Below are 13,657 nucleotides of genomic sequence, written 5' to 3' on the forward strand. Positions count from 1 at the left end.
TTGCTTCCATTTTTTTTTTTTTTTCTCTTATAGATATGTCTCTCATTATAATATCAAGGGTCATAATTTCTTCTACAGTAAATATCTCGTGTTTCGTTATTCACTCATTATATTGGTCTTGTATAGGAAATTGCACCTTAATTCATTGTACATTTGTACTTAATATCGTCACAAACATGGCTTAAGGTGATGAAATGAAATATGTTAAACGGACACATTCTTCAATGTATAATTTAATTACAATATATTATAATATAACAATATAAATAACAATGGAAAAAGCAGAAAAGTTGTGAGGAAGGGAGTAATGGGAACATTAACACAGTGAATCTATTTTCTCTCTCTCTCTCTTCTTTCACAACCGACAACCCTATTCTTCTTCGTTCTGATTGATTTTCCCTTTTTAAGGGTTTGCGAAAACGAATTCCTCTTCATATAAATGTTCCGATTGATTCATCGTCTTGTTTTCTGCAAATAGGTTTTGCAGCTTCCACCACGCGTTGATAATAAGGAGCTCCATTTCGTTCGGTTGGTTAACGGGGGCTTAGCACTTAGCAGAGCGCTTCGCACGTGGCTCTGATGAGTCTCTGCAGCCGTTAACTGTTTACACCAATCCCATTCTGCATACGACATGTGCGAATTGATGTTTTACTGCGAGCTTAGTTTCAGTTTCAGTTTCATTTCCTTGAATCTGATTCATTTCTTTCTAATTGAACTTGTGTATTTTTTAGTTTTGCTGGGAGACCATGCCTCGTAAAGGAAACTATAGACTCGATTACGACGATGATGATTATGACAACGACTATGATTATGATGTTGACATAGAGGACTATGGTTAGTTTGTTTATTTTAATTTGTTTTTTATTGATCAGAATGATGCATGCATGAAGATTTACTTCTATTAATTGCAATGTGGGTTTAATCTGTATCATTTGTTATGCTTATTGAAGACACTTCAAATTCTTGAATGTTGGTTGTAGTTATTAAACGGTGATGCGTTTTTAATCACTTGCTAGACTTAGTTTGTTGTTGTTCCAATTTGAATTTGAATTTTGTTGTAGTTATTATTTAGTGTGGTTTCAGTTCATTCATTGTTTAGTTATCACGTAAGTGGTAATCCCCCCCTCCAAAACAAAATAAAAGAAAAAAAGAGCTTACAAGGTGTACTTTAAATCTCCACTTGCCCTAGAAAGGGCCGGGTTACAAGATGGTGGTTATGTTTGTTAGACATCCTGTTATTGCTATTTAAGTTTTGTTAGATTGACTCTTTGAGTTTTGACTCTTTTTTTATTGTTCATAATAAAGTTATTAATGGGATTATTAGTTATGCATGTTTTTACAAATTTGTAGAGTTTTTTCCATTGTACACTCTATCTTTAGAGTAACAGCTGCTCTTCAACCCACTATGCCGCTATAGCGTTTTTGGAGGTGGGGGATCCCTTCTGTACTCTGCCATCAACTGCTTTGTCTAAAAGGCATTACTCGGGAGTTCTTTGATTAAGGATTATATTTCCTTTAGCAAGTATTTGCTTTTGCATATATTTCGTCCAAAGTGTTGCTGGTGCCAATAATTTAATGAGTTATATGATAAATTTCTATATAACAAAAAACACAAGTGATATGGATTAAGCAATTATTTTTAAGGTGAGATCTATTTGGTGTTTCACAAATGTTGTTAAATCTTTTTATTGTACAAACTTGTAACATTTTTTCTGCTGTAACAGGAGAAGGACCTGATACAAAGCAACAGACTACTAAGCCTGGGCTCTGGCAATGCTCCATTTGCACTTATGACAACGATGAGAGTATGACTTCGTGTGATATTTGTGGTGTTGTACGTCGTTCCTTGGTTAACATTGGAACTTCCAAGACTAACAAAACAGGTACTCCAGTTATTGAAGAAAAATTTAGTTTACTGCTGGGATTTTACTTAGTTTGTATTTTGTATGACGAGGGGATTTCTTTTACATGGTCTAAATTACTCTCTATCTGTCCCTCTTCCTTTGTGGCTTAGGGTTTGGGGGAGGAACAGTGAGGTCTGAATATGGTTCATAAAGTTATTTCATCATACTGTTCTGATATGGGAAGATGGAACTTTTTATATCTTGGAATAGGAAGTTTCTAAATTAATCTAGCTTCATTAATATGGAAAATGAGTTAATGTGTGAAATAATACAAATCCATGGGATATTTTATTTCTATCCTCCATCCCGTGGAAAGATAAGCTGAGTTCAAAATCTTATCTGAAATTCTGGTTTGTTTAGGTTTAGGACCTCTAAGGCCAAGCATGGTAGTAGATGCCAAAAAACGGAGTTGTTAAAACTGAAAAATGATTGTCATCCCTCTGGCATGGTAGGATTAGATGTGGGGAGGAATTAAATCAAGAAAGCAGCAAGGCTTTCCTGTCTCTCTGTTTATCAGAAATGGCAAATTCTGGGAAATGGCCATGTGCAGGACTGTTAGAGGAAGCTATATACACAACCGTATAATCCCAATACAACTTTAGGGGCAAAGAGTCACCGGGCAAAGAGTCACCCTTAAAGATATGAGCATTTCTCTTCAATCACATTCATCAAAGAGTTGCATAAACTTTGCCACTAAGCTCATGTTTGGTTCAGCTTAAATCTGGGGAAATGATCACCCCCCCCCCCCCCCCCCCCCCAAAAAAAAAAAAAAAGAAAGAAAAAAACAACCTACCCTCCCAAAATAAAAAAAATCTCTATTAGGAAGCTGCCAGTAAAGCAAAAAAAAAGTGGTTCTTTTCCCAAAATAAGTTAAACAAAAAACGCATCAAGTTTCAGCTTTATTGTTTTTTACCAAAATCTTTATAGTGAACTGTGGAGAACTGATCCAATAAAAGGATACTCAGTGCTTATCAAGAGCCCCTAGAAGATTGTGCCATAAGATATTAGCCTCTTTACAATGCAAAAATAAGTGATCTTGTTTCTGAGCTATATCTGCACATGACACAAATGATATTAAAGTGGCTTGTATTTAATTATGGGCTTGACCCCAACATGTGTACTGAGTCAAAAAGCCCATGGTGCAACTCTACAAAATATATCCAGTGGTTGGTAAATTGTTCTGCAATTACTGTTCCTTCATGACAAATACACCACTCCATGAAACCCCAACTTGAGAGGGTAGGGGTGGGAGAAATCCTTGTATGCAAGAAGACTTTTTTGGATTTGAGCCCATTCCTTTGTGACAAATGCTTCCACTAAATAAAATTGTAGTTTCAGTGGAATTAGTTAACTATGATGATGCTACAACCTTTCTAGAGAGTGATGACTATCATGATGCTGCATATCATGTTCATGGAGCGCTGTTGAGTGGATCCAAAGTGGCAGTTTGGTTTAGATGCCTATTACAGGAAAAAATGCCAAGCTGTACCTCATAGGTTTCTTACAAAGCAAAAGAATGACCAACAGATTAAAATAACTACGATAAATTGATAAGTGATAGAACTCAGTAACCAAAGAGAATCTGGGAGAAAGTTTACTGTAGAAGATAAGAGAGAGGAAGATCTAGTGACTGAGTCTGTAACTATATATTTCAGATATCTAATTCTGTTACACTATATATATATATATATATATACACACACACACACACACATAACTGTAACGAAGTCTACCTTTACTGATAGCTGTCTGTTAAATTGAAAGCTGAGACTCGTTTGTTTGGTTTTGAAAACTTAAAGAAGGAATTCAACTCGGTCCTTGAAAATTTATCATTTTACGTCATCCAGATAACAAAAAATATTGAACTGAATGAGGATAAAGAAATTGCAATCAAATTTAAGGGTGGAATATAAGATCTAAACTCTGAGACAAGGCTAAAGGAATAAAATCTTGCCAAAATTAAGTGAATGCTGACTTGATCTTGTGATATAATTCACGTGGTAGAGTTACCAAAAGGGGGTTGCCAACTTGCAATCATGAAGAGCAGAAGTTGCTTCAGTTTCTCACCTTCAATAGTTCTTTAAGAAAGAGGGTGCAAATGTGTTTATTATTTCCGCTTTAGGGCCATATGGTCTATGAAATTTAGTTGAATGTATGAGGGATTAGAGAGACAGATGGGGAAGATAGAATCTACAAGGGAAGGAGACATTTGTGTTATTGAGCTTGAATTTTTGTGGAGGGAGAGAAAGGAAACTTGGAAAATGAGTACGTTATTTTATAGTTTAAATCTACCAGAGAATTTCTGGAAGCAAAAAAGGTGTATTGGGAACATGAGAGAGGGCAAGAGGGGGTTAGGTAAGGCAAACGGTCTAAACTGTACGAAATATACATATATTTTTTATTGTCATGTCCTTAATAAATAATATATTCTATTATCATTTGTTTTTAATTTCTTCAACTTAAACGAGACTGAGTACATGGAATGAAAGTGATGACAACTGTGAAACTGATGATTTCTAGTGGCTGTTTTATGGTTGCTGCTATGAATTTTAAGGGTTTCCGTATTCGTTACAGAACTTACAGGAGTTGAAAGAAAATTATGCTTTCTCTATACATCAATCTTTTTTTCTTTCGCAATTTTAGTGCCATACCTTACAGGTGCTTTTTTAGGATTGGCTTTTACATTTGACTTCCTTGCCAACTTATCAGTAGTTTAGGGAGCTTTCTTTACTAAAAGGAAATGCTAGGGCAGATAACTGTCGTTTAAATCTTGCCAATGCCAAATAGCCATCTGTTCATGAGACTTGAATGCACTCCTTACTTTTTTCAGAATTTTAGGGATAGGATCCCTCACTGTTTCTGGTTTTTTGTTTGGTAATTCCCAATTTATTTATTAAGGAAATAAGGATAATTATCAAAGAATTTACTAAGAAAGAGCATAGCAGGAGGATATGGAATCCTTGATGGAGGAAAAGCCAGAACAAAATAAAACCAAATAAGCAAACATTATAAGAAAAACAACAAGATCTCTTTTCATATCTGATAAAGGTGGGGAGGGGGAAGAGGCAGAGAGAGCCAAAGAATATGAGAACTCATATATCTAGCGCTCTGTATATCCCACATTGCTTAGTGCTAGGTTTACAACAATGGCCATGATATACCTATAACCCGTTGAACAATCTCTTTGATGCAGTTGAAGACACAAGCAAAACTTCTGGAGCATCCAAGTTGGCAAGGTCTCTTTTTGCATCATTGCCACAACAGATTCCCAAAGAGATTGTGTTATTTCCAAAGCGGGGTGATGGTTTTCAGATAGATGGAAGTAACTTCTACAAGCTTGAGAATGTCCAAGGAGAATTTCATGAATTTCATAAGCTTGTTAATACTCAAAGCAATCCCCATTTAAACATAGGTCTTCACTAGTTTTGATTCAGGATGTGCGTGTGTAGTGTTAGAATAGTTTATATATTTGAGTGTTATGCAATAATAATTAGAACAAAAATATTTATTAGTTGTAGTTCAACATTTGTTTAATGACATGCCATGTTTTCGATTTTGGAACTCCTTGCATATGAGAGCAAATCTTGTTTTTTCATTTTTAAATATAAAACCATGTTTTTCTTGGTGTGCAGCTCCTTTCAATTTTGATGTTCCATCCCCAGATGATGTGGTTTGTACTGGCCTACATTCTTCCAAAATGGGTTTGAAAGGTATCCCTCCATCAACCAACCTGATTTCCCTCTAGCAGCTCAAGTTAGATGAAATATGTTTAACCTTTTAGAGAGCTAGTGACCATTATTTTGAAACTGAAAACTCATGCATACCATTTCTTTGTGGTTTACTTTACCAATCTTTTTTGAGAACTTCCAAATTATTAAATTATTATTATTTTTTGGACAGAGAAAGAAATATTATTAGAATGGCTGGGAAAATTGCGAGAGGATAAGTAGCATGTTTGGATTAGATTAATTTTTTGGTAAGAATAGTTTTTTTAACCCCAAAAGCTCTCTCAGTAAGCCATTGATCATAAACTATTTTGATTATGGAATATGCAAACTAAACACTCGCAAGATATCCTTCAAAGTAAAAAAGAAAAAAAAAAACCTGAAAGAAAACAAAAAGGAAAATTTCAACAGACAACCCAAAGAAAAAACGAAAATGGAAATCACCACAGCTACCCCAAAACCCTTATAGATAACTCCCTCCAGAAAAATATCTGAAAGAAGTGAAAAAAAAAATTAGGAGAAAAGAATAGTTTTTCCATTTTTATTATCATAATGTTTTAATTCCTTGTGCATAGATATTAATCTATCTTGTTTCTTTATGCTTGCAGACAAATTTACCAACTCTAAAACTTCTCGAGTTTCATCAAGCATCACAGAGAGGAATGAACTTCCTATGCAATCATATGGTGAAAGTTCTGACAACTTATCATCCATGATGCGGAAGAGCAGGCAGGATAGTTCAGCTGAAAACAAGCTTTCCAAAAATGTGGCAATTGATCTTGAAGCAAGTGATAAAGCTTCAAACAGCTTACCAGCATCTTTACCAAAGGGCAAAGATAGCAAATTGAATAATGTAAATTCTTCCAAAAATGGTACAGTTGATATTCAATCAGGAGAAGAAAAGTCAGGTAGTTTATCTGCACTGCCAAAAGTAAAAAAAAGTGATGAGATTAGTTTCGCTTCTATCAAAGTTGGAAAACCTGAAAGCCTTCCCAGCGATTTTGACAACATGGTTCTTGATGTAAGATCTGGAAATTCAGATAGTACTAATGCTAAGGGAACTTGTCCACAAGTTTCTTATAAGCCAGAAAAATGGATGCTCCCACAACAAGCTGAAGATACATTGACTCAGCTGAATCTTGCAATTGTATGCCAATAGCTTGTTCCATCGTATGTTTCAGGAAAATATCTTTTGGAATCAATGTCTTATAGCTTTTTATTTGTCGATTGTAGGTTGGCCATGTTGATTCTGGAAAATCAACACTATCTGGTAGGCTACTACACCTATTAGGACGAATTTCCCAGAAAGAGATGCACAAATATGAAAAGGAGGCCAAGTTACAGGTAATTTCATTGTGGTTGTCATTTTTATACTTTTAAAGCTTGATGCTTTTGAATTCATGTGCCAACTTCCGCTCCCCTTTTTTGTTAATCAGGGCAAGGGATCCTTTGCTTATGCTTGGGCACTTGATGAAAGTTCTGAAGAAAGGGAAAGGGGAATAACTATGACAGTGGCTGTTGCTTATTTTGACACTAAGAAATATCACGTTGTTGTGCTTGACTCCCCTGGCCATAAAGATTTTGTCCCAAACATGATTTCTGGGGCAACACAAGCTGATGCTGCAATTCTTGTTATAGACGCTTCACTTGGTTCATTTGAAACTGGTATGGATGGTAGCAAAGGACAAACAAGGGAGCATGCACAACTTATTAGAAGTTTTGGTGTTGACCAGGTTATAGTTGCAGTGAATAAGATGGATGCTGTGGCATACTCCAAAGATCGATTTGATTTTATACAACAGAAGCTGGGAATTTTTCTTCGCTCATGTGGATTCAAAGATTCTTCTATATCATGGATTCCTATGAGTGCCATGGAAAATCAAAATTTGGTGGCATCCCCTTCTGATCCTCATTTCAAAAACTGGTACGTCTCTGATTAGATCTTAACTTTTCTTGGTGGGTAATGAAGGGGATTATGGAATTGTGACAGAAGCAGTAGAATAGAATTATTCAAATAAAAAAACCTAGGCAGTTTTCCTCTCTGCTATTTAACAATTTGGGGGAGAAGTCAATAACAAAGAGGGATGGAAGGGTGCTTTTAATGATAATTTATGTTAGAAACCATAGTTTTGAAGTCTGAAATCATAGATGAAACTTGATATTTAGTTCGTGGTGTCAGGGGCCCAAAATTAACAATTGCAATTTACCTGAACAATATATAGTGAGTGACTTGTGTTTTATGGAGTAGATATTGCAATTATCAAGAAACTAAATCAGTAAGCACTTTATATTGAATTGGCTGCATGGTCACTACTAAATCTTAATCAACTAGAAAATACTACAGTAACAAATGGTAATATAGGGGCAGTTTGGCAATTCTCAAAACTGGTTTAGGACTATTTAAGATAAACTACTTATAAATTCAGGTTATTTTGTTGCTAGTTTTAATTTAAACTCATTTTGGTTAAAATTTGTTTTAAACCAGTTCTTATAATCCATTTTAATTTTTTTTTTTAAAATAAAAAAAATTACTATGCTTATTGACCATTGAATGAATGAGCAGTCCCTTCAATTTTATCTTACCCGGTAACTACCCTTAGATCTAGTTGAAGGAGAGAGAAAGGGAGAATAAAACGGAACAGAGAGTTTGGAAAAAGTTGGACCAGAAAAAACCAACTTTAACAGAACATCAATTAAGAGGACAAGAACACTCATTTGAAAGTTTAGGTATCAAGTCCCATATTTTTTGAAGTTTTAGGACTAAGGTGCACATGAACCTAAGGTGGAGGGGGTGAAATGGACTTTTCTCTGTTAGTTATTTTCTTCATCTTCTGTTTGCTCTGCTGATACTTAAGTGAATTTTAGCACTGAAAATTTAGAAACGGAGAAAATAGAGCTCAATTTAAATGTTTTATGAGATTAAGCTGATTGATGACATGATTTTCGAAATTTAACATTCAACTTTAATGAGAATAATTCAAAACCAACAAATCACTTTGAAAAAATTGATCATTTTTCACATATTCTGATGGGCCTTTAATAAAACATCCAAGCCCATTAGATATATATAGATACTTAGGGTGTGGTTTCTTTAGGCATGAATCGAGTATTTGGTGAAAGGGGATTTGGTGAAGGATCTCTAGGGATCTCTTGGAGCCTAGGTATTTGGCCTTTGAGGGTGAGTTGAGATCTTTTTGGTGTATCTTTTCTATTTCATAGTTATTCCTTTTGTAATTCCTTTTGTATTTCATTGTTATGTTTACTGGATCTTGTCCTTTTAATTCTGGGTTCCATCATATTCTAAGGTATTCTATTGTCTGTCATTAGCAGGTTGAGTATATTAAGAAGGAAATGGTGATCGTGAGTCATAACTTACTACTAAGATCAAGTTATGTTTGTTGTGTCTTGCTACATAATCTTTCTGGTTGAAACGAATATCTCATCATTATCAATATAACATAAAAAAACAGTGATAGCTTGGTAATATCCTTGATTCCTGACTAATTTCATTGCAATCTAGGTTTGTATTTGGTGTGATTGCAGTTTAGCAATTTACTTTCATTTTAGTTTTGAATTGTATGCAATTTATACTTCTAAAATACGATGGTTGTGCTCAGGTATAATGGACCTTTTCTGTTAGATTCAATTGATTCACTCCAACCTCCTACTAGAGAATTCTCAAAACCTCTACTAATGCCGATATGTGATGTCATCAAATCACCTACACTTGGACAGGTGTCTGCTTGTGGTAAACTGGAAGCAGGAGCTCTTCAGAGTGGATCAAAGGTATACAATTGGGTAATGTTATGGCTGTTACTGAAAAAAAAAAATCAAATGAAAGATTCATATTTTTAATTCTCCAAATTAGAAGTGTTTTGTACTGACCTGGAACTAACTGAATTTCTGCTAGGAATTAATAATTTTCAGTTTAAGTTTTTTGTTTTTTTTTTTGTGTGTTTTGAAGTCATTATTTTTAAAATGTTCATTTTAGTACTTCAAGTTACAACTGTCATCAATTTATCAGTTCAATTGTTGTCCTTATAATGATTTTCCATTCAAATCTATTAAATAGTGATGTGGCACTGTTGCGGTAAAGTTTTTTCCGAAAGACTACTGCATAAATAGCCATTTGGTATATAACAAAATAATCTGGATGAAAAATTACTATATGGACCACATTGTATGTAGTTGGTAAACTGAGTGCTAAAATGAAAAAGTTGAAAAAGGACACCCGAAGTGAGAATATAAGGATGATAAACTTATATAAGCCTTAATTTTTTAATGAAACATTTGTTTACTTGATGAACTCATCTTATATTGTTCTTCACAAGTGTGCCATTTTTCCTCTACATATTCCACAAAGGGATGTGTTGAGATATATAGTCTCACATTGGTTGTATGTGCAACTAATGTGGAGTTTATAAGGCCTTGAGCACTCTCACCCTTTGAGCTAACTTTTGGGGTGGTGTATCCCAAGGTTCTTTACATGGTATCAGAGCCTCGCCGTCCCCCACTTTCTCTCGTGGAATTTCTTAGCACAGGTAGGTTGGGCCTGTTGCATTATTCACTCTTCAAGCCCAATGGGCTCTCGTGTGAGGGGTCGTGTTGAGATATATAGTCCCGCATTGGTTGGAGGAGCAACTAATGCGGGACTATATATCTCAACACGCCCCCTCACACGAGAGCCCATTGGGCTTGAAGAGTGGATAATGCAACAGGCCCAACCTACCTGTGCTAAGAAATTCCACGAGATTAAATTAAAAGGAATTCCTTTTACATGGTATCAGAGTCTCGCCGCTCTCCACTTTTTCTTGTGGCGTTTCTTAGCACAGGTAGGCTGAGCCTGTTGCATTGTCCACTCTTCAAACCCAATGGGCTCTTGTCTGAGGGGGCGTGTTGAGATATATAGTCTCACATTGGTTGTATGTGCAACTAATGTGGAGTTTATAAGGCCTTGGGCACTCTCACCCTTTGAGCTAGCTTTTGGGGTGGTGTATTCCAAGGTTCTTTACAGGATGTTACTGAGATTTTCTTACTAAGTTTAGGAAAGTTATCCTGCATGAAAAGACTTGAAGTTTAGAGAGTAAATCAGATAGGATGAAATTGTGTCGGTCAGCAATAGACCAGTGTGAGCATTAATTACAATGATTCAGTCCCTAATGTACGCAATCCTAATTTGGTTTGTAGTTGACTCTACTGTATATACCTGATATGGTATAATAAATACCGAAGATATTCTATAACATATTCTAACTCCCCTCCTTAATATGATGCACATATATATCATATGTGCGAATTCGCCGCATATGGGGACCTTGATATGAACCCACCCCTGCAAGTCTACCAAAGGAGTAAAAATAGGAGGATCTGGGCTTCTAGTGCAGAGGATGGCCCAAATGAAAGAGCTGATGATGGTCCAACGGATGATGGCCCAAGTAATTATCCTGTTGTTGTTCAAAGTGCCCTCCAACAGAATGCAAGCGTGGAAGAGTGTGGGAGAGCTAGTTAGTTACGGGTGTAGTGGTTAAGAGGGGAGGAGGGGTGATGTAGGAGGACATCTGAGAATATTGTTGTAATTGGAACCTTGGGAAAGAATGAGGCCTCTCCAATTGTCTCTTAACTATCCTTACTTTTTCTGCATTGTTATTTTCCTTTTCGAGATCTGTGTATTTTTCCTTTTTTCTTAACTGTCTCTGTTTAATAGTCATCGGACTGTAATCGTTCCTTGATGAATATATGGAAATCTGATTATTCAGGCCAATATTTCCTTGTTATTTGTGGTGAAATCTGTATTTGACTTGTTGGTCCGTATAAGACCTCTAATAGCTTGAGTGAAAATATGAACAAGTTAATGGATCCGATGGTCAATATTGCAGGTGGTAATGGTGCTGCAAAAGAGTACCATGGTGGCCTTCTTTTTAATTTTGTTTAATTTTTTTCAGTCTTCGGATGGAAAGTATTGATGTGATTGGAGTTTGAATTTTGTTTTTATAGCCTGGAAATTTAACCTTTTTGTATGTGGTTACTGTATAATATAGCAGTGCATGGAATGAAATCACATGCCTAAACTCTTCTAACACGACATGAAATAAAACTATTTTCTTTCTATAACTGTATCATTTATATATTGTAGGTCTTGGTTATGCCTTCAGCTGTTGTGGGGACAGTACGCTCATTGGAGCGTGACTCTAATGCCTGCAAGGTTGCAAGAGCTGGAGATAACGTAGCTGTAACATTGCTAGGTGTAGATGGAAGTCATGTAATGGCAGGAGGTGTACTATGCCATCCTGACTTTCCTGTCACAGTTGCAAAGCATTTGGAGTTGAAAGTACTTCTCTTGGATGGTGCAAGTCCCTTATTGGTGGGCTCTCAGGTGTGTACGATATGTATGAGATATTCTTGAAGTTTATTATCCAATTTCTATTCATTGGGGGAAAAAAATTCAATTTTCTTTTTCTATACGTGCAGTTAGAGTTTCATATACACCATGCAAAGGAACCTGCTAGAGTTTCAAAAATATTGTCAGTACTTGATCCCAAGACTGGTAAGGTAACCAAAAAGTCCCCACGCTGTCTCACTGCAAAGCAAAGTGCAGTAATTGAGGTAAATAAACAATGCAAAACTTGCTTTTTAAATAATCTTACTCGAATTTTTGTTCTTCTTCGATGCCATAGACTCAAAAAAACTTGGAATGACTTTTATTGTCTCTGATTTCAGGTGATTTTGCACGAGACAGTCTGTGTAGTAGAGTTCTCTAGTTGCAAAGCTCTTGGAAGGGTGTCCTTAAGATCATTAGGAAGAACAATTGCTGTTGGACTTGTGACAAGAATTATTGAAGATGAAAATTAGTTTATGATATTCGTCATAAAAGATTAGATGATGATAACATGGAGAATTTAATGGTATTTTCAATGAACATCTTTGTTTGCCATCTAAGTCTAGAATTAGTTATGCTGGCAGACAACGGGCGGCTATGTGACTCTTGTTGAGTTTCTCGGGTCAATATGTGAATTATGTAAGAGTAGTCCAGTTTTTTTTTTGTCACTATATATGTATCATAGGTGAGCGTTCCTCTTCATTAGTCTGGAGTTCTACTATAGCAATCTAGTGGGATTAGAAGACAGAAAAATGATGTATCCGTTGGATGTAATTGCTTTTATTCTTTGATGCCTAGACTTCAGCATAGATTGATCTGCTTATAATAAAACACTGCATCACTTGTTTATATTCGGGGCTTGCAAATCATGAAAAACTCCCGGTGTTGTTCTGGGGAAGGCATTATTTTTCTACTTACGGTCTCTGGTTAAGGAATGTGGTCTGGGACCATCCTGTTGCTTGTAGAGAATCAATGAATGATCCAAAATTGGATCAAATAATGTCGGTGATTTTTTATTTTTGGTGAGGCTTTGGACCTATGTTGCGGTTCTGGGGGAGGAGTCTTCTCTAGTGGAGTCGTTGTGGCTCCCTAATGGCCTAATGGGTTATGGGAAAGCGGGGAAATGAATTTTTCCATATCTGAATTTGACCTATGTTCTGGTGTGAGAAGATTTTATTCATTCATTATTAATCAATCCTCATGTTAGAGTTGCATAGAAGCTTGATTTACCTTAATGAATATATATAGTACTTGTAAACCAGAGAAGAATAAATGAGTCATTTAGATGATTGACCGTTACAAATTTGTAATTAAAAGTTATGAGTGGTCGAGATTTTTTTATTTTCTTCTTAAAATGAGATATGTTTATTTTTCAAACTTTTTATTTTTTAATTTTTTTAATTAACTAATTAGTTGCTCTTATTTTGTTTTATAATTTTCAATTAATTGTTTGTTCATTCTTATTGTGCTCTTTCCAACTTAGCTTCTCTTACTTGTTTCTTATTCTCGAAATATTTTGAGTTTCTTGAAGCATTTCTATGCACAAATGTTTGCATATAATTTCTCACTCCTATAGAATACTTTTTTTTGTAGCATATTTATTTGTACTCTATAAAAAAAAATGCTAGAATTATTTAGTTAAAAATTAGAGA

The 13,657-nt window shown here is 35.4% G+C and overlaps 1 protein-coding gene across 2 annotated transcripts; it reads left to right on the forward strand.

The window, feature by feature from the left end:
• Nucleotides 1-307: 307 nt before the first annotated feature.
• LOC133300825 (uncharacterized) lies at nucleotides 308-12,856 on the forward strand. 2 transcript variants are annotated; one of them, XM_061500411.1, is made up of 12 exons: nucleotides 308-633; nucleotides 732-834; nucleotides 1,725-1,883; nucleotides 5,098-5,316; nucleotides 5,537-5,614; nucleotides 6,238-6,776; nucleotides 6,863-6,973; nucleotides 7,066-7,553; nucleotides 9,247-9,415; nucleotides 11,763-12,002; nucleotides 12,098-12,232; nucleotides 12,347-12,856. In XM_061500411.1, the coding sequence occupies exons 2-12, from the start codon at nucleotides 747-749 to the stop codon at nucleotides 12,476-12,478; spliced, it is 2,358 nt and encodes a 785-aa protein (XP_061356395.1). In that variant the 5' UTR covers nucleotides 308-633; nucleotides 732-746; the 3' UTR covers nucleotides 12,479-12,856. The 2 variants fall into 2 exon arrangements, with proteins under 2 accessions (XP_061356395.1, XP_061356396.1); XM_061500412.1 differs by lacking the exon at nucleotides 5,098-5,316.
• Nucleotides 12,857-13,657: the final 801 nt, after the last annotated feature.

Source organism: Gastrolobium bilobum, unplaced genomic scaffold (genome assembly GCF_033153095.1).
Source record: "Gastrolobium bilobum isolate Gb01-03AN ecotype WA unplaced genomic scaffold, APGP_CSIRO_Gbil_v1 utg33563, whole genome shotgun sequence".
Classification (NCBI taxonomy): Eukaryota; Viridiplantae; Streptophyta; class Magnoliopsida; order Fabales; family Fabaceae; genus Gastrolobium; species Gastrolobium bilobum.